The sequence below is a fragment of the Rhinolophus sinicus genome, linkage group LG04 (genome assembly GCF_036562045.2).
Source record: "Rhinolophus sinicus isolate RSC01 linkage group LG04, ASM3656204v1, whole genome shotgun sequence".
Lineage (NCBI taxonomy): Eukaryota > Metazoa > Chordata > Mammalia > Chiroptera > Rhinolophidae > Rhinolophus > Rhinolophus sinicus.
Genome location: NC_133754.1, coordinates 131,264,347 through 131,286,116, shown reverse-complemented (window position 1 = coordinate 131,286,116; position 21,770 = coordinate 131,264,347). Strand labels below are relative to the sequence as shown.

Sequence of the window (21,770 nt, the reverse complement as noted above, 5' to 3'; positions counted from 1 at the left end):
AAAAAATGAATCAGTAATAAGAACTTCAGGCAGTGTTTATTACTATGAAAAAGACTGCCTTAAAAAGAACGCGATGAGGTATAATTTAGGTGGGGCTGTTAGGCAAGGTCTTTCTGAAGAGGTAACATTGGAACAGAGACCTGAGTGAAGTGACAGAACAAGTCATACAAAGACTTGGGAAAATGGCAGAGGGTATATTAAGTGTAAGGCCCAGAGGCTGCAATAAGCTTGCCATTGAACAAAGGAATTACAGGAAGGGCAGTGGGAGGATGGGAGGAGATTGTCAGAGATAGGAGGAGCCAGATCTTCCATGTGGTTAAGCACGGAAAGTGAGAGGATAAATTAAGTAATTGTCATAGGCTAGGTGAGAGATAATGATGGCTGAAAGTTAGACCAACTGATGAATGCAGTTTGCATGAAACAAGGAGGAAGAAACAATGACTTCTGCATGTACTCCCCCAGCCCCCACTCCCAGCAAATAGGATGAACAGCGATTTCATTTACTGAGATGGGAAAGACTGAGGAGTATGATTTATAAATGTCTGACCTATTAGACATCTAAGTGGTCTTAGTGAATAGGAAGTTGGATATATAAGTCAAAACCTCTTAGGAAAAATTGTTATTAAGAGTTATTAACTTGGGATTGAGCAGCTCATAGATGAACTCCATGTGACTGAATAAAATCACCCTTCGTAGTGATCTCCTACAGGGTGCACAAATCCATGAAGGTCCAGAAAGAAAATATCAGATCATTTTTTATTTATTCTTACATTTAACTAAGATTATGTGATTTAATACTGATGCCCTACGTGCTCCCTATCAGTCATTTACATATCACATTGCACTCGGTGTCCTGAGGACAACAGAAATTATACAACAAAGAGATGTGATGGGCAAAGCCTCATTTTTGCTTTTGTTGGTTTTTGGTTTTGTTATGACACGTGGTAGTTTACTTTTATTTGCACACATGAATATATATGAATACTTAATTTTGAAAATAGCTTTTTACTGTAAACATTTTATTTGGGATAATTTTAGATACACAGAAAAGTTACACAGATGATACAGTTTCCATATATTATTCACCCAGTTCCCCTAATGTGAACATACATGACTTTAGTAGCTTTGTGAAAATGAAGAAACCAAGACTGGAACCTTGCTTCTAACTTTAATCAAGGGAGAAAAATGATAATGTACTTCAATCCAGCAAGAAGTCAGATTTAAAAATCAAACAACCAAAAGACTAACTAAATGCCATTTAATATGCATTATCTTTCACAATTAACTTTGCCCTAAATGAGTGGATAGAAACCTTGAGATATTGGTTAATGATTATATGAAGCCATTAAAATTAGCGGCATTTAAATAATTTAAAATTAGTGACATTGGCTGAAGACTCCTTGCAGAGAACGTAGGAAAGAAGCCATTTAGTGGTTATCTTCTAAACCACAGAAGTAGCAGTGACCCTATAATGCTTTGCAGAGATGTACCCGACCCCAATAAAGGTAAGGGAGTTGGGTATCCGACTGTCAACACCAGCAGGCACCATGAGAGCCAATGTCATGTGACTTGGTGCAATTGTATCTGATGCCTTTTCAGCAGCTATTCTCTTTAGAAATTGTAAGAATCACAGCCTCTGTTTTCAAGATCATACACAATCTAAAGCTACCATCAGGTACAAGCATAGGCTGAGTCCATGTATCACCAAGAAAGAATACGTAATCACATTTCATTCTCTAAGATATGTGTCAAAGGAAAAAATAAAATCTCTACAATGGAAACAAAAGCTCTCTAGTTTCTCTGATTTGTTCTATTCCAAATTACTGCTGGTGACCTTTTCTTAAAACTTTAAGCATCACAAGGAAATCAGTGGGAAGGGAATCATGTGCTAACCAAGTACTTAAAGGGCAGAAAAACTCACTGAAGTGAAAGGGGATTAGTAAGTGTGGAGAAAAGGACCTGCCCCTCCCAGTTTGGGTGAGTGGTTATTAGGCAGAAACTCACATGCAATTAACAGCTCTGACATCAGGAGACTAACAAATATAAAACACTCAGCTGTAACAGAGGTTCCACAGAGAACCCCCTCAGAGGTTGAAGGTACTGGAGAGAAGCTCTGTGGGAAGTGGGTGGACTCCCGCCAAAACTCCATTAGGATAGGGGGTTTCAGAGATCTGCTCCCCATTCTTCCTTCAGCTTCATGGTTAAATGGAATTAATGGTGGTGACCTGCTAATGGCTGCTTTTGATAAATAACATCCAGGATAAGTATTTTTTATATAAATAGAAATTAAAAATGAAGAAAACGAAATGACTAGGACAGAGGATTTAATTATATGGTATTATACATGTCAGATTTTTAAATGTAAATTACTATTTCTATTATTTGTTTGAAATGTCGTTTTACAGACTTGAAAAGCATTTTGAAGGTAGGTTGGAAAGGGCTTATGCCATTTATCACAATACAAAATAAAAAACTTGCATAATTCCATTTTGCTTTCTCCTTTTCAGCTTGATTTTTATCTATGTGCCTCAGTCTTTACACAGCAGAGCTTCGCTTTAAGCAGAATGAAAGTTCACAGACTCCTCTCTCTAGGATACATGTTGCCCCTGCTGTTTTTTCAGCAGGCTTGGGCTCAGTTTCCAAGACAGTGTGCCACCGTTGAGGCTTTGAGAAACGGCGTGTGCTGCCCAGACCTCCTCCCCATGTCTGGGCCTGGGACTGACCTCTGTGGCTCCTCATCAGGGAGGGGCAGGTGTGAGGCAGTAACTGCAGACTCGCGACCCCACGGCCCCCAGTACCGGCACGATGGCAGAGATGACCGCGAGGGCTGGCCCACAAGGTTCTTCAATAGGACATGCCACTGCAATGGCAACTTCTCAGGACACAACTGTGGGACTTGCCGCCCTGGATGGAGAGGAGCTGCCTGCGACGAGAGAGTTCTCACCGGTAAGTGGGGATAGGAATGGATAAACAGTCCTGCATGAGACCCAATTCACTGGGGCTGGAAGGATACCTGGAAATCAGCTCAGTCCTCTCTTCACAGATGCAGAAACTGAGGCTTAGAGAGATTAAGAAATGTATTCAATGTAAAGAGTTGATGGTGAAACTCAGATCATCTGACTAATATTTCTTTTCCAAAACATTTGTTGAACAGCCACAATATGCTAGGAACAGTGCTGGATGTTTATGACTATACTTCCAGTAATTCCTCACAGTAGTTACGTTAAGTACTTAGGTGTGGTTCAGCAGGATCAGATTCACACAGATGGTACTTGGAAAACCTGGAATTCATACTGAGATCTGTCTAGCTGTAATACCTCTTCTAGCCTCTTCTACTACCCTTGCTGACCCACAAAGAAATTTCTCACTGTGATGATCAAGTTCAGCCATTTAGAGGATGAGCCTGGACTAAAGCCTAAATAGCAATAAATAGCAAAGCATCAAATAGTAACAGCCAGGAAAACTTCATTGCCGTCTATGTGCCAGACCTAGGGTTTAACAAATTTTTTATTGAGTCTTAATTATGAGCTAGGCTCTGATATAATTGTTTTTAACTCTGTAAAGCGATACTATTTTTACAAACACTTTATGGATGAAAAACCAAGGCTTAGAGATATGTGTGCAGTGGTAGAAAAAGTCTCTGGCCTTAACCACTATGCTATACTACATACCTCATTTTTACAAGATTCACAATATTAAAAATGGATAAAATTCCAGGAAAAATGCCTATAGTAAACAGAAATAAATAGAACATAAGCATAAAGTCCAGAGATAGATAACAGAAAGCTAATAGGATTCCTCGAGTAAGTTTTGGAGGGAAGGAAGGAGGAAAAGAGAGAGACACAGGGAGGGAGGGAGAGAGGGTGGAAAAGGGGTATTTTACAAAGTATTAATTTATGTAAGCACATATGCAAATTATCATTATGGGTAAATGGGATGGTATGTTACAAAATTATTTTGCTCAGTCTCTACCCATCCCCACAAGGCTGAGGTTCTCATGTTTGAATTTTGTATCCCTCAAGTCAGGAGAAACCTTCTGGACTTAAGTACAGAAGAAAGGAACTACTTTGTCCAGGCCCTGGATATGGCAAAGAATACAACTCACCCTCAGTTTGTCATTGCCACCAAGAGATCAGAAGAAATATTGGGGCCAGATGGCAACACACCACAATTTGAGAACATTTCCATTTATAATTACTTTGTTTGGATACACTATTATTCCGTCAAAAAGACTTTCCTTGGCGCAGGACAGGAAAGCTTTGGTGAAGTGGATTTCTCCCACGAAGGACCAGCTTTTCTCACATGGCACAGATACCACCTACTGCAGTTGGAGAGAGACATGCAGGTATGCAGGAAACATTTCAATGTTCTAATCTTTTATAGACAAGGTGCCTTGTTTGTAAATCGTTTGATTCACTGTGTTCCAAATGACCAGAAAGTGTGATAACAAAGAAATTTTAAGTTATTCACCTGCCTTTGACATTCTAAATTTCTCCCTGTATGAATTGTTTACTTATGAATTGATCTTTATCTTTTGTAAAGTGAAAAGAAAGTAATTTCAATGATGAGGAAGCCAAATGAGACATTCTAGGTGTGAATTAAGGCATTGGACATGTTCTACAGATCTGTAATTGAAACAATGACTCTCACATAGTTTGCAACAAAAGAATCTCATTTGATATATCCTCTCAAATGTCAAACAATGTCCCATCCTGGTTTGGATGAAGCAAGTTCGTATGGACTTGTCACTCTTCCAAGTCCCAAATGTATACTTTACCATACCAGTGGATGATTCTTGCTAATACAGTATAGGGCAGGGGTGTCTAAACATTTTTCAACGTTTTTCACCAAGGGCCATATGCGGTAAAATACACAAACAGCCCGGCCACTCACTCAAGGTGAAGTACGTATTGCCTCACCTGGTTTATTTAAGTAAACTAAATATCTTTTGGGAATTTGCTGCAGACCAATAAAAAATGGATCGTGGGCCACAGTTGGCCCACGGGCCGCAGTTTGGACACCATTTAAACCCTGGTATAGGGTTTAAATCATGAAAATAGTTCCTTTCCATTTATATTGTCATATTTTCATTGAACACCACTTTTTTTTTTTTGTCATGCCCTCTAGCACTTTAAGGCTTATAGAAGAAATCTATAAAAACATCATATTATTTCAATATAATTTTTTTATTTGGAAGGCATTTTGTTTTTTGGCATAAAGTAAACCTCAACACAAACAGTTATTCCTCGCTTATGTTTAAGCAGATAAGCTCAAACATGTTAAAGTATCTGTGAACATAAGTACTATATTATTGTTTCTTTTAGCAATTGCTGTTTCTTAAGAAAAGTATTATAATTTTTGAATGGTTAGATTTCAACTAGAAAATCCACAAACTAAACCTGTTTTCTATGCGAAATAACAGCAACGAATCCCTCCCAAGTTAAATCTAAAAGTTAACCTAAAAACATCTGAAAAGGTATTCATTTATTGATCTGTAGTATGTGTGTGCCCAGCGTTATTTTAAGAAAATAAATAGGAAAGAATTAATGCACTGAAATACAGAATATTTATATAATAGTGTATCCATATGTAGTTTGAGAGTGACTGAATGAATTCATCTGATATCCTGAACTTTATATTTTATAGCTCTGATTACAAGTAAGACATTTAGTAGATTATGTGTAGATAAATCTGTCATTTGGAATCGACTCCAGATCTTCATGCCTTCAAGTCATTTTCCCATGAGCGCACCAAAATGAAAGGGCAGATGGAAAGTATCTAAAAGCTTCAATTATGTCTCTGCAAACTTCAACCTCTATGACTTAGATTTTAAAACCCCACAGCACAGGAGATCCAACAAATTGCAATGTAAATGTAATGCACTGTTGAAATGCCACATGAATATGCTCCAGCACCCAAATGTCAGTTGTTGAACCACAAACCGACTCTTAATAATCCCTTGGAAGCTGTCATTAATATTTGTGAACCAGAACAATGGCTTCTAAATGAGGACTCTATGTCCCTGGAGATCAATAACTGGAGATGCCTTGGAAAGCTTTAGGCTCTTTAAAACACCCCGAAGACAAGGAAATGCTTCCTAGAAAGGGTTTAAAGTGAAAAGGCAGTAAAGTACCAAATGCATGCGAGGCGGAATAAAACAACGGCAATCCCTACATTTAAATCCGACACTATAAATAAAACTCCCCAAAGGCCAAAGGAATGGGAAATAACAAGCTCAATAAATATATGTTTTAAGGAACCCAATAAAATAAGCATGTGATTTTGAGTCCAGCATTTTTTTAAATTGTTGAGATCAGCTCTAAATGGAAACTAGGTCTCTGGTCTAAAGAGAAGTATGCACAGAGAAATATTCTGTTTCCCTCTAGCATTTCCTATAGGGATGAGTGTCAGGCAGAAACTTGAGTCTTCACAGTGTAGATTCTGAAGCAGAGGACTCTAACTAAGTAAAATACCTTTAGAGCCCAGGCATGTAAGGTAAGCGTGAAAGAGCCTGTGTAGCCTGTGGCTAAATTAGAATCTAAACGCCTAAAGTCATTCAATGTCAACTAAAAAACAGAAATGAAACAAAAAGTATTGTTCCACATACTATATTTCAAGGCTGAATCTGGCTCCATACCAATACTTAGTGGTGCTGGAATTGGAGATAGGAAAATGGAAGGGGGTAGAAATGTCAAGGACTAGAAGTTATTATTGACAATTTTGGGTATAATCAATAGAAACCTAATTACTTGTCTAAAAAAGAAAAGGAAGACCTTTCCCCTGCTCTGCCTCCCCCAAATCATTTGCAGGAACTTCTGTATAATGAATTGAGTTTCATTCCCTCTAGTGCCTGAAGTGACTCCATGTAGTAAATTAGAAGCTTTGTTACATTTAAGTCCTCCAACCCCTCAGACACACTAACTGGTTCCTAAGTGGCTGAAAAGAACTAATAGAAATAGACTGCCAGGGAATAAACCAAGCAAAGCGGGAGAACTTTAAACAAAAGCAGGGAATGCTAACAGAGTTTCTGTGATCTAGGAAATGCTGCAGGATCCTTCTTTCTCCCTTCCTTACTGGAATTTCGCCACTGGGAAGAACATCTGTGACATCTGCACCGATGACTTGATGGGATCGAGAAGCAACTTTGACTCCAGTCTTATAAGCCCGAACTCTGTCTTTTCTCAATGGCGAGTGATCTGTGAATCCCTGGAAGATTATGATACCCTAGGGACCCTTTGTAACAGTAAGTTCCAAATGACATCTAGGAGTCCACATTCCCTGTTAGACAGAGATTAAATATGCTGCCTGAAGGTCCTTCATTCTACTAAGGACTTCAGACTAAAATCTGCTTTCATTATAGAAAATCAATGTACAGATATCCCCGGAACAACTAGCATATTTGAGGCAACCTATAAGGTGTGCCAAAGGAAACAGAAAGTGCCTATAAATTTTTACATTGCTTTTCTTGAGCAATCTGGTCAGTGCATGCTTACTTTTCTTATTTTGGAAATGTCCAGTTGTATCAAGTACTCCTCTTAGTACACTCAGCACTGCTTAGTAGTCATGGGCTTTGTATCAAAAAATGTTTGCCTACAAAATCTGAAATATGCAGATAGAGTGGGAAGTGCCCCTGGAGTAAAAAATTATAATAATTAATACATTTATAAGTATATGATATGATACATTAATCTAGTCAGAGGTTTTTAAAGGTGATATGGAGAATACCTTTAAGAAAAGGAAGATACTGTACAGAAGACTTCTGCCAGCTAGCTGCTTTCCAGCTCTCTCAAAGTGGACAAAAAAAGCGAATGCTTAACCAGTGTCCTAGCAGCCTTTCTCTGGTGATCTGAACAATACCTCTGCCGTACATCAAATTCCCGTTATATGTGGACCTGTTCCTGAGCTTTCTATTCCCTTCCTTGGATCATATTATCATCGGCCCCTGTGCTACTAACACAAGGTCTTAATTATTAGCATCTCCATATCTCATCTTATTGTACTTATTCAGGCATTTTGAACTATTGAACTTCATCTGGCTATTTTGAACTCTTGTTCTTCCATACTAAAACTAGAATTATGGGAATTTATTCTATTCATAACATACTTATTCTGCATATATTCTTCAAGCATCCACTGTCAAATTATTTTCTGAACTTAAAAAGAGAATAATCTAAATGGAACAAAAGAATTAGGTAGAGTTTCACCATTAGAAGATTATTTAGCAGTATTTAGGAATAAGAGAAGTGATATACCTGAAATTTTCCTCTGTAGAAGCTTAAAAATTAGAATCAATTTTTATTTGTTTGGCATGCTAAGTAAGTGGTCCCACCTTGGGTGAAAAAATGAAATTGAGGATCGAGATCTCTTTAGATACCAAAACACTCATCTCTTTATGTCCAGGCTATTGTACTTTGGCCTGGAAGTTTTCCAGACACTATCTGATCACCCTGATGATTGGATACTAAAATACAGCACAATATAAATAGGTAAATAAAATTACAGCATAGGAAGAGATTTTGTTTTCATCACAGTTTTTCTTGTCAATTAACATAACACATAACTCTGTCACACATTTTCATGAAAAATTAAAGTTGCATATTTTAGGTGAAATAAATTTTAAGATTACTCCTTGACTTAGTTCAAGATATAATACCAGATATTTTATATATTACACCAGTGAAAGGAAAAAAGGAAACTAACATTTTATTGAACACACATTATGTGTCTGATATGGCATTAAATGCCTTAATATTTTATTTAATCCTCAGTTATTCTTTTTCTCTTTCTACTTTTCTTCTAGTATAAAATTATCCATTCCTGTGGTTTCTTTGATCATCTTTTACAGGACAACCATACATGTACATCTTTAAATCAAATCTTCCTTAGACATTCCATCCCTATGTTTTCATATGCTTGTCGCATGGTCTCTCGCCAATATTCCATCAATGCATGAAACTCGGTATGTAAACTGAAAGAGTGAGTTATTTACCCCTAACACTTTTCTAGCCACTAAAATATTCTTTAATTCATCATATGAAAAACATTGTTGTTTCTTCACAATACTTCTCAAACCAACTTTCTCTTTCAGACACTCAGAACTTTTCTTTCATTTCTGCATGCAAATTCCACAGGACTCCAAATCATAGGCTGCTAATAGGTGCAAAGTAATGGAGATGTAGGGTGTAGCATAAGAAATATAGTCAATAATATTATAATAACTATGTATGGTGTCAGATGGGTCCTAGACTTATTGGGGGGATCACCTCGTAAATTGCATCAATGTCTAACCACTATGCTGTACACCTGCAACTAACATGTTTTTTATTAGTTTCATGTGTACAAAGCACTGTAATAGATATTTATCATTTATACCCCTCAAAAAGTGATACCTCCCTTCCCCCAATCTATTACCCCTCTGACATCGCATACAGCCATTATATTTCCACTTTCTCTATTCCATATGCTGCACTCCACTTCTTATGAAGATATAGATATATAGATATATAGATATGTATGTATGTATGTATGTATGTATGTGTGTGTGTGTGTGTATATATATATATATATATATATATATATATATATATATGTAAATTATAGTTGACTTTCAGTATTAATTCAACTTCAGCTTCAGGTATACAGTGCAGTGATCAGGCATCTACATCATCCCTGAGATGGTCTCCCTAATAAGACAAGTGTCCATCGGATACCCTACAAAATCTTTACAACATTATTGATTATATTCCCCAAACTGTCTTTCGTAGCCCCGTGGCAATCTTGTGGTTACCGATTGTGCTTTCTAATCCCCTCACCTTCTCCCTTATCCCCACCCCCGTTCCCATCTAGCAACCTTCAGTTTTTCCTCTATGTTTCTGAGTCTGTTTTTTATTAGTTCATTCATTTATTCTATTATTTAGATTCCACAGATAAGTGAGATCATATGGTATTTGTCTTTCTCTATATGACTTATTTCACTTAGTATAATATTCTCTTAGTCCATTCATATCGCTGCAAATGGTAAGATTTTGCTCCTTTTTATGGCTGAGTAAAATATACTCCATTGTATAAATGTACCACAGTTTCTTAATCCAGCCATCTACTGATGGGCACTTCAGTTGTTTCCATGTCTTGGCTATCGTGAATAGTGCTGCAGTAAACATAGGGGTACATAGATTTTTTTTTTTGAATTAGCATTTTGGAATGCTCTGGATAGATCCCCAACAGTGGAAGTGCTGGGTCATAAGGTTGAAATTAATATAATATTGAATGTCAACTGTACTTGACTTTTTTTATTTTAATTTAAAAAACAGGTGCAATGGCAGAAGTTGTTTATGTAGGAACATGTTTTAAAATCACTGGATTAAAATTAAATTGGTTCCACTAGTTTCCTTACTATCAAAGTCCTGCACTATAAAACTCCATGAGGACGAATTAGGATGTAGTGTTTTTGGAGCTCATGTAATTAATGCTTTTTTTCTTAGGCTGTGTTGATAGCTCCATGAACAGTAATTCCTAAAATATGAGCTTAAATTGACAGTTTAGAACGCGTTATCAGAAAGTTTTGATAATGTACACCTAAAAAATGTACATGTACTTTGCAGATTCAATTGCAGGCATATTTTTATTTTTATATTATACAAAGTTAGCTAGACCAAGTCACCAGGTACTAATCATTATGTTAACTGTAAAGCATACAGTCAGGAACTTTTATGACTGAGGTACAATGAAAATGAGCAGATATTGTCATATGTCTCCAACCCCATTGGGTTATTTTCCACGTCCCCTCTAGGGCACCACATTCCTCTCTGGAGACCACTGGGATGGACTAATACAAAATGTCCCTAACCTGTCTCCTCTCCTCGCCCCTATCTAAGTTTTCTCCCCACTTCCTGAATTAAATATAACTTTCTCATCTTGCATTTTGATTTCTTTACATTATGTTTCTTGTCCACTTTCCCATCTTTATGACCATCCACTGCTCTCTTACATTGCCACATACCCCAAGCAAGCTAGTCCCCAAACAGGTCCTCTTTTACATCATCTCTCACATGACATGCACCAAACAACTATTTAGCAACTATTATGTGCCAGACATTGCGCCAGGACTGGGGGATATAATGATGAGCAAGAACAGACAGCATTCTTGCACTGAGGGGGGCGTACGTTAGAGACAGAAGAAAGCTTATCATCTCGTTACTACCTCTGCCTAAAAGGTTTGACTTTTAAAGTACCTCCTTTTTCACATATGGGAATTCTCCTCAGTCCTTCAGGCCTCTTTCTGGAGCCACCCAACTGGGAAAGATATCTCCCTCCCTTCCTCTCTTAAGAGGCATCTATCATAGTATCCTTAATATCACAGCTCTTTACCAGTTTGCCTTGCTGCCCTTCAAAATTTTTAATTATTTCTGACATCACTTGCTGGAAAATGTGTTGACTGAAATTGAAGATGGGTTTCCTTCATTTCTCTGAGGGTTTGAAACAGACAGCATTTAAGTACAAAACATATATATATATATATATATATATATGCACACACACATATATATGAAATACAGATTTCAGTGTGGAATTCAGGTTTATGAGAGTATTTTAGCAAAATCAATTTTAATTGGAATTAAATGGAATTTCCATTTTAATACATTCTTGTGAAAGAAGCATATGTTGATTTAACAAATACCAGGACCTCTACCTATTTACCAATTGTTGTCATCACTTTTCCCATCAGACGATTTTAAGTATCACATGTCTACTCTTCTCAGAGAAGTTGACATGATAACTTAGACTTTCTCACTTTAGTGCCCCTAAATAAGCATTATTTTTTTAATTGTTAAAAATTTCTTCTATCAAGAAAAACCTTTCTTTCAGTGTTCATTCTATATATAACATTTTAAAGAGCAACGATAAGATCTCTAAACATTCTATAAATGTTTGCACACCCTATCTTTTTCCCAGGCACTGAAGGTGGGCCAATTAGGAGAAATCCAGCTGGAAATGTGGCTAGACCAATGGTGCAACGTCTTCCTGAACCACAGGATGTCGCTCAGTGCTTGGAAGTTGGTTTATTTGACACACCTCCTTTTTATTCCAATTCTACCAACAGTTTCCGAAACACAGTGGAAGGTAAGTAAACAAAAATTGGTGCTTTAAATTGATCTAATTACTATGGTAAACTAAAGTATTTGAATTCAGATCTCTTTGAAAAACCGTGGAATGCCATATTGATCCTGGGAGTTCATGCGAATGATGCTGTCTATTATGATGTAATCACAATTCTCTGCTCAGAACTTTCTCAAACTGTCAGACCATTAAAACTCTTAATTATCATAGGAAAAACTCTTGGAAATTGTTCTTCAATCTCTTAAATACCTAAAAAGTATTTACATTGACATTTCTGGTAGGTGGCTGGCCAATACAAGTATATCAAATTCTAGTATAGGCAAGTAATGTTCAAAATTTTGAAAGCTTATTAATTTTTTTTCTTAAAAATTAACAATAAAAATTCTGAACAATTAGTTGACATTCAATAAAGCCTGGTTTGGGTGAAATACTTTCGCCACTTGGAAGAACATCTGTTTTATTTAGGTCTGTATCGTCCTATAACTTTTTTTTAAAGGTCTATGAGAATTCACATTAGCATCTAGTGATATTTAATTTGGTTTTCCTTACTTAATTCAATGTATTTTGAAGCTGAGGAAACTAAGGTCCAAATAAGTGAAACAAATTTCCCAAGATATTCAGCTACTTAGTAACACAACACAAATTCAAAATTTTTAATTTTCTAAGTCCATTTTCTTTATACAATACACTTTGATACCTTGAATTCATGTTTCACACATATTTAAAGTTTTAAAAGAATAGAAAAACATTTATCTATTATAAGCTCATTAATGTTAAAATTTACCTTAAATATAGCATTGTGCATTGGAGCTCCCACACCAAAAAAAAGAAAAAAAAGGGAATTGATCTCTTCTGTCCCCATGACCTGAGATAGTCAATGTATAAATCTGATAACTATTTTCAATTCTCTTTCCTTTTATCATCAAAATTATATGCCATTCTGTTCTATCATTAATTTTAATAGCATTATATGAATCACTGACTTGGAGATAATTCAATAAATAATCAATATATTATGACTACCTCGTATATAAAAACTTAGGTTATAAGTACCAATTTCTAAAAGAATAGGTAGATTGTGTCTTATTGATGTCTAATCAAAAGACAACATATACTGAGTGCCTGATAGAATTTATCAAAGGACTAGTCCTAGCCACGTGCCATGTATATTATAGGCAATCTTTAAACTTTTTTTTATTAAAAAAAGAATGGAACAGATGTATGAAAAATGAATAAATGAATTAGTATAATTATGCAAGTGCGTTAATGTATTCTAAATTCTAATTTTATTTTATAATATATAACCTTTCCCTGACCTCCCACTTCTGGTCCTTCAAGCCAAACAGACACACATATAACTCCATCTCATATCATAAACCCTCTGTTTTTGTTTGTGATCTATCCTCATCTTCTCCTGTCTATATATAATATAGGTGTATATACATGAGAAATATAAGATTATATATAATGTGAGATATATAATATGTGACATATATATTATATATGATATAGGGATATATAATATACATGTGAAACATACATAATATATAATATGGAAATATATATGGAAGAGAGACCATTATCAAAAGTTCTATAAATGTTTTGACAGGAGACTTTCCAGATGTTTAAAACCAGTACAGAGGTGTTACAAAATCTCTGAGAAATTGTAACTTCTCCACAAAAATAACTTTCCAAAAATAAACATGCTGATAGTCATTCAAAAGCAATAAGGTAGGAAACTAAAGTAACATCTGGCAATGTAAGTTCCAGGACAATCAGAGCAATGTTCTCCCAATTGTGTCAGCAGTTTTTAGTAGAAGCTAGAGATTTCCATTATTATGTAGAACAATGTTTGCCGTGTTGAAATAGAGGCTTCTATATATTTTGACTGGTATCCTTTTGCAGGTCATTATTTTTAACCTGGAGGCTACATTTAGAATGTCAGCCACCAGCTTAAAACTAACCTAGCTCTGGGTATAACAAACAAATGTCACCAGCCACAGGCACAGAGAAACAATGCTATTATATTTAGGGAAAAATTGGCCTGACAACCTTAGGAAAAATTGTTTCTCGATATAATCATTGCTGTTAACTTGAAAAGTAAGATATAATGGTTTTTACTATTGTCATTCTATTTTCATATCTAGGTTACAGTGATCCCACAGGAAGGTATGACCCTGCTGTTCGAAGCCTTCACAACTTGGCTCATCTATTCCTGAATGGAACAGGGGGACAAACCCATATATCTCCAAATGATCCTATTTTTATCCTCCTGCATACTTTCACTGATGCAGTCTTTGATGAATGGCTGAGGAGATATAATGCTGGTGAGACACTTTCATATGCTTTTTGCAGGCTCAGCAACAACGATTGTTCAGATGGCATAGTTATCATTTTGACACACATAAACTACACTTCAAAACAGCTGTAATATGCAGCCATTTCCAAATATTCCAAACCATTTTGAAAATGCAGACAAGAAGTCTCTCAGAATTCTTATTATAAGATAATATTTATTAGCTTTCATTAGAAGTAAACAGGTAAATAATCCTTTCTCATTTTTACTATGTTGCCCAATTTTTTCTTCCTCATGTCTTCCATATTCTCCTTGCTTTTTAATATGAATAGGAAAATCTTACAGAGTTCTTCTAGGATACAGCAAAAGACAAAAATTTATACTTATAATCCACAGTTCTGATTTTATTCTTTTATGTCTTCTCACAAAAGAAAATATTGCTCAACGTGAACAGTTAATGTTGGTTTCTATATCACACTGTAGAAAATCTCTTTTAAGTTCATTTTAATACATTCTTTAAAATATTATTTACAAAGTTACTTTCGCTTCACTTCTACTCAGATGAGAAGCTCATATTACTTTTCAAACACAGAATGTTCTTTTGGTTAAAACAGCACAAATTTTCATATTTTAAAAGCGTTCTAAATTTTGGCTTCTGTGCCTTTACTTCATCATGCACATAAACATAATATTGGAGATGAACTATCTATTATTTATCTAATTCATCTAGTCTCTTATTTTCCTGTGAGTGTTTGCGCATGTGTGTGTACAGCAGAAACCTTTAATTCAAACTGATTAAACCATTAATTGATGAGTTGATAAAAAAATAGTTTGTTCCACCAGAAAATCATTCAACAAGCAAATAAGTTATGTATTTTGTTATTCACCTGTCAATATGCTATGAATTCACTGATTGGAGTTCCACCTCATTTTTTTCATGTGTATTTATATACATAGATACAATCATAATGAATTATCTGTAATTTATAGTGTTTATTTCTTTCAAGCAAAACAAGAAATTAACAACCCTTCAGATATAGTCTGGGCTCAGTATTATTCTAGATTTTCATAATGCTTCCCTAACCCTTTATAATCACTCCTAATTCTACAGCAATATTTCAGCCATTCATCTTTAAAAATTCTTTCAGAAGCATTTATTTATTAGAAAAACAACATCTCTTACTTTTTAAAATTATAATCATCACTTTGTGTATGTTTGTCTAGATTACTTTTTATTATAATAACAAGTAAACTGGAATTAATAGGTTTAGGAATGAACAAAACAAACTTTGTTAAACATACCATGTACTTCTGGGACCTAAACAGCAATGTACAGCTTTAGCTATTCAGCCACGCACAATGTGATGGACGTTAGCTTCTCAGAGGAAATGGAGAATCTTGGGTAAACTAGCAATCTCTTATGTGGAGCTTTCTTTCAACTATGAACATAAACTTAGTGGACAAGCCAAAGTAAACACAAGTTGAATGAAAGCGAAACTAAAAAAATAAGTAAATAGTCATAGAACAACTATGTTAGGGAGGGGAAAAAAAATACTGAGAGAATTTTTTAAATGTCCATACAGCACAAGTCTGTAAAAAATAAGTCTACGAGAGGAGGGCAGAATTGTTTTCAAAATGTATCCAAAGGTAGGCAGGTAGATAGATTATGCTTCAAATATTACAGAATTATTGGGGTCAAAATGGAACAAGAACTACATATTACAGATGAAAGAAATTACAGTCATTCACATTGTAATGTATATGACAGAATCCTCTCATTAGACGTTAAGAGTTAAGTACAATGCAGACATCCAAACTCTATTTAGTATATGTTAATGTCTAGTCACTAAATTGTGTGTACATGTACACATTTAATTCAATTCCATTTTTTTCGACTGAGAATCATATGAATTTAGGTTTAAATACAGTAGCATGGAAGTTCAGTGCATTTTTCAGAAGAAGCACTTAGTCCATTTCCCAGGCCAATCACTACTTTACTTATTAAGTCCCAAGAGAAATAATCTCTCTCTCTCTCTCTCTCTCTCTCTCTCTCTCTCTCTCTCTCTCTCTCTCACACACACACACACACACACACTTAAATCCTTTAACAAATATTATTTGATTTCATATTTCGGCTATTGTGACTAATTCTTCAATGAACATGGGTATGCAGATGTCTCTTTGCGATACTGACTTCATTTCCCTAGGCTACACATCTAGAAGTGTATTGTTGGATCATACAGTAGTTCTATTTTAAATTTTTTGAGGAACCTCTATACTGTCTCCCATAATGGTTGTACATTTTGGTTGTACAATTATTGTTGAACATAATGGTTGAATAATTACATTCCCGTCAACAGTACACAATGGTTCACTTTTCTCAACACACTCGCCAACACTTACTATCTCTTTTCTTTTGGATAACAGCCATCCTAACATTTTTGGAATAATATCTCATTGTGGTTCTGATCTGCATTTTCTAACTATTAGTGATGTTGAGTACCTTTTCATATACCACTTGGCCAACTGTAAATCATTACATGTACACCTTAAATATATACAATTTTATTTGTCAATTATGCCTCAATAAGGCTATAAAAAATATTATCTAAGCACCTCCTATTTTCTAGGTAATATTCTAGGAAATATGGTAGTAAACAAAACACAAAAAAACATTTTCTGTCCTGGAACTTTCCTATCTATTGGTAGGAATGACAATACATATGTGTGAATAAATAGTATGTTAGATGGTATATAGGCTTTGTAGAAAAATAAAACCAGGAAAAAGGATAAGGGGTACTGTGAAAACATATGGAAAGCCCTCCTGAAACAAAGGACTAAAGGAGCAAACTATGACTGGTGCAGAGTGGAGAGGAGGAGAAAATGGAGGGAGATAATAAGGTCAGAGAGCTAACGGGGCAGATGCTGAAGGGCATTGCATTTAATGCTTAGAGAGACAGAGAGCCATAAAAGGGTCTTGCATAGGGGCGTTACATTATAATCCAACTGCTATTGTTTGTTATTTTTACTGTCATTCCTCTATTCTTTTTAATGGACATAACTTTATCACATAGCTGAAGCTGAACAGGGTTGAGGCTAATTAAGTCAGGATTCAGTAAAGGTAAAATGAAAAATTTTTAAAAATAAGTTTTTAATTTTGCTATCTAACTTCAATAAATAATAATAATATACCAAAACCTCAAGGACAGGAATTTTATCTGTTTTGTTCGATGCCAGCACCCTCAGGCCTAGACCAGTGCCTGACACTAGTGGGAGCTCAACAGATTTTAATAGCTAAATACTTAATTAGCATTAATACATAGTAAATTTAAAGTGACAAAAATATAAACACTACCTGCCATTTCTATAATCAACTGTTCTTCAAACTAGATTATAAAATATTCTTCTTTGATTCATGCGATCATAGTAACTGTCCAGGTAAACAGAACCTAATATTTCACTAGCTTTCTCACACATTCCACCTCTTCTAAATATATATTCCACGAATGTAGTGCCCAAGCCCACTTCCCACTCTGGTTTTGTTACATTCCATTTGGTATTTAACTGTATTAACATAAATATAGAAAAACAAAAAACAACAATCTTTTGCCACAAAGAACATTTCAGTACTTTCATCCCTCGTGACAGAAACTCACTAATGATATAAATGCCTGTGACTTGTACTTAAATAAAGTAGACCCTCCTTATCCACGGAGCATATGTTCCAAGACCACCAGTGGATAGTACTGAACCCTATAACTGTATACACTGTATTTCTTCCTATCATACCTATGATGAAGTTTAATTTATAAATTAGGCACAGTAAGATGAACAATAATAACTAGTAATAAAAGAACAATTATAACAATATACTGTAATAAAAGTTATATGAATGGTTTTGGGGTGATTACTAAGTAAAATGTGCATTACTTGAACACAAGCACTGTAATACCACGACAGTTGACAAATAATTGAGAGGGTTGCTAAGTAACTCATAGGCAGGTACATATAGACTGGATATGCTGGACAAAGGGATGATTCACTTCCGAGGCAGGACAGAGAGGGAGGTCACAAGAATTCATCACACTACTCAGACAGCACACAAATGAAAACTTATGTGTCTTTTATTTCTGGAATTTTCCATTTAATATTTTCGAGCTATGATTGACTACAGGTAACTGAAACCATGGACAGTGAAACCGTAGACGAGGGGAGACTACTATAGAAAGAAGAAAGGTCGCAGAAAGCCATTAGAATTCCAGGACCTTGACTCAAACATTTAAATGTTTTTATCAGAGTAAAACCAAAGGAATAAGTTAATATTTGTTTCTCTAAAAGTAAAACAGGAATAAATGAATAACACTAAACAGAAATATTCACAGTCAAGGAGAAACCTCCATTAGATACACTGCCTCAAATTTAAATTATAGATGATGCTACAGCAAACTAAAGCATCCATCTTTCCTTTAGCTTTGATAAATGTTTAATGAATTTTATTCAAATTAAATTTAATGTAACTTAAAAGTTTTTGTAACTTAAAAGTAAAACAATCAGTGGTCATCATAGATGATAAACAATAAAACTTTCCCGCTTTTGAACTTTCTTTTTTCTATGAGATGATATGTTAGTGCTGTACTCAAAGAATTTGAAATCTGTTTTATGCAATTGTTGGTTCTGCTGTAGTAAAACTTTATGTTTTATTCAGTGTGAAATATGAAAGAATGTGTTAATGTTATCCTTGAATATTTAAGGACATCAGAACATAATAGTATATTAATATTAACAAGGTGTCTTTGGCATATTTTAGATATATCCACATTTCCAATGGAAAATGCCCCTATTGGACATAATAGGCAATACAATATGGTGCCATTCTGGCCTCCAATTACCAGCACAGAAATGTTTGTTACTGCTCCAGACAACCTAGGATATACGTACGAAGTTCAATGGCCAAGTAAGTATTGAAAATCTATTTTACTGTGGAAATTTCCAAAAGCAACTATGTTACCTTTAAAGTAAAGTAAACACAGTATTTCTGAGGCTTATATTTTCCACTTGGATGTAGTTTTCATTTAGACTTTTATTTGGGGACAAAGAGAGTGAATTTAACATTTGTTGCGTGCCCACTCTGACCTGATATTGAACTGATTATACAGCACGCTATCTCATTTAATCTTTACATTCCTCTGTGATAAGTATTATAATTTTCATCTTACAAATACAGAAGACAAGGCTTAGAGAGGATAACTGTCAAATATCACATTTTTAGTAAGCAGAGAAAATCAGTTTTGAGCTTAGGCCTGTGTAATATGCCCTAATTTTTCTGCTATATAATTTTGTCTCCATTTATTTATCCTTTAAAAAAAAGAGAGTGAGATACTCTGAGCTGTTTTTTCTGACATTTTGAAATTCAAGACTTTCTTGTTTAATTTTATATTTATTTCTCAAGAAAGGCAGTAGAGTATAGTGGAAGAACATAGGATTTGAATTCTGAAAGACCTGGGCTCCAAAACCAACTCTACTACCTACTAAGCAAGTGACTTCGGGCAAATAACTCAGACTCTGAGCTGTCATTTCCTGAGGTTTAGAATGAAAATAATAGTAACTATCCCAATAGGGTCTATCATTATGCTAAATTAGGAAGTGCTTTCAGGAGGACAAATGCTATAATAGGCAATGTGACTAAGAAAAATTAAATATGAGGATTTCTGTAAAGTGCCTAGATTTAGGATACTGAACTTTTGGTGTCAACTATTTTATCAACTGTTATACTATTTATTTTTTGCTCTCATTTTATCTTTCAAATAGGTCGGAATTTCAGTTTTTCAGAGATTGTTACCATAGCAGTAGTTGCTGCTTTATTACTGGTTGCAGTCATTTTTGTGGGTGCTTCTTATCTGATTCGTGCCAGAAACAACATGGATGAAGCAAATCAGCCTCTCCTCAGTGATCAGTATCAACATTATACTGAAGAATATGAAAGACTCAACAATCCTAATCAGTCAATGGTCTAACTATAAAATACTTATTCTTTTATGCATTAGTATCTATCACAAACCTGTGGTTGAAAAATAATAGATTGAATTACTAACTATATTTCCTTTCACTCTGTTACTTTCTTTCTTATGCATATACACGTTGGAATTAAAGTTCCAGATGTTATTTTCTAGAGCTGAGGAGAGCCACAATCTTTTCAGTGGGCTCTGTTTTCCAGCTCTATTTAAAATGGTAGGTTGCACCAACTCCATGGTATTTAAGAAGAAAGTGTCAAGATTTTTGGCATATTTTAAAGGTCTACTATATAACAATGTAAACAAGCTGCTTTATGTGTAAGGAAAAGGCATGATTGATAGCAAATCCCTGTTTAAAATACATGAGTAGGCATTTCTACAATGTTAAAATGTATATACATTTCCATTCATTGGCATTGACCAACAGATATAAAGGGAGCCACATTTATTAGTTAAAATAATTTATGTGTTGTTATAAATGGATTCCTGATTAACTTCTTCAAAATGGTCTTCCCCTTTGGGCATCAGCATATATTATTTAGTCTAAGGTTCAAGGCCACAACAAAATCACAATCTTTGCCACACTTTGGAGAGATAAAGGTTTCATTTTGTTTTAGAGATAGTTGATACTGCCTATTTGCCACTATGTTCTCCTACCTCTCAATGCATTGAAGAAAGAACTACCCATTCATACATTTCACCTCCCAATTCCTCTTCTAATATCTTAGAGGTCCACAGGAAGGCATAAAGGTGGAAAACATGCTTCATAGTTCTTCATGAATAGCATTCAGGTAATTGTGTATAATTTACATAGCATTCTTATCATTTATCAGCCTTTTAAGTATTTTCAAAATAAAATATTAAAATATTATTTTATTGTTCCCTTTTCTATACAATTCTGCAAGAATGTCATTCTTTTTCTTTCTATCTTCTATCATACAGTATTTTTTTTCTCTTTTTGAGCTTGTGCTACTGAAACAATATTCCCAATTAAGAGCTCTATGGGCTTGTCATAGTGAACAAATATTTTAACTAAAATTGTTTAAAAAAAGGAAAAAAAAGAAATAATAACAATGGTAATCATACACTACAGAAAATGGCTAGTCTATTATTCCCAACTCAATAAATAGAAGCAAGATTAAAGTTATGTACACCTGACTGGTTACTGGGTTTCCCTATATTAAGCCATCTTAAGGCTATGTATACAAGATAGACAAAATGCATTAGTAAAATAGAATGCATATAGCAATAACATTTTTTTAACTTTCAAATAGCACTACTCAATTCATTCTCTTGGGATGCGTTTTAATTTATACACTCGAGATTTTTCAGATAAATCATTGTAT

At 34.8% G+C, this 21,770-nt stretch overlaps 1 protein-coding gene across 1 annotated transcript; it reads left to right on the top strand.

Annotated features, from left to right (window-relative positions):
* The first annotated feature begins 2,511 nt into the window (after nucleotides 1–2,511).
* Nucleotides 2,512–21,295, top strand: TYRP1 (tyrosinase related protein 1). Its single transcript, XM_019716851.2, has 7 exons — nucleotides 2,512–2,946; nucleotides 4,023–4,345; nucleotides 7,039–7,243; nucleotides 11,953–12,120; nucleotides 14,265–14,444; nucleotides 19,221–19,367; nucleotides 20,222–21,295. Exons 1-7 carry the CDS (start codon nucleotides 2,565–2,567, stop codon nucleotides 20,425–20,427), a joined length of 1,611 nt encoding a protein of 536 aa, XP_019572410.2. The 5' UTR covers nucleotides 2,512–2,564; the 3' UTR covers nucleotides 20,428–21,295.
* The last annotated feature ends 475 nt before the right edge of the window (nucleotides 21,296–21,770 follow it).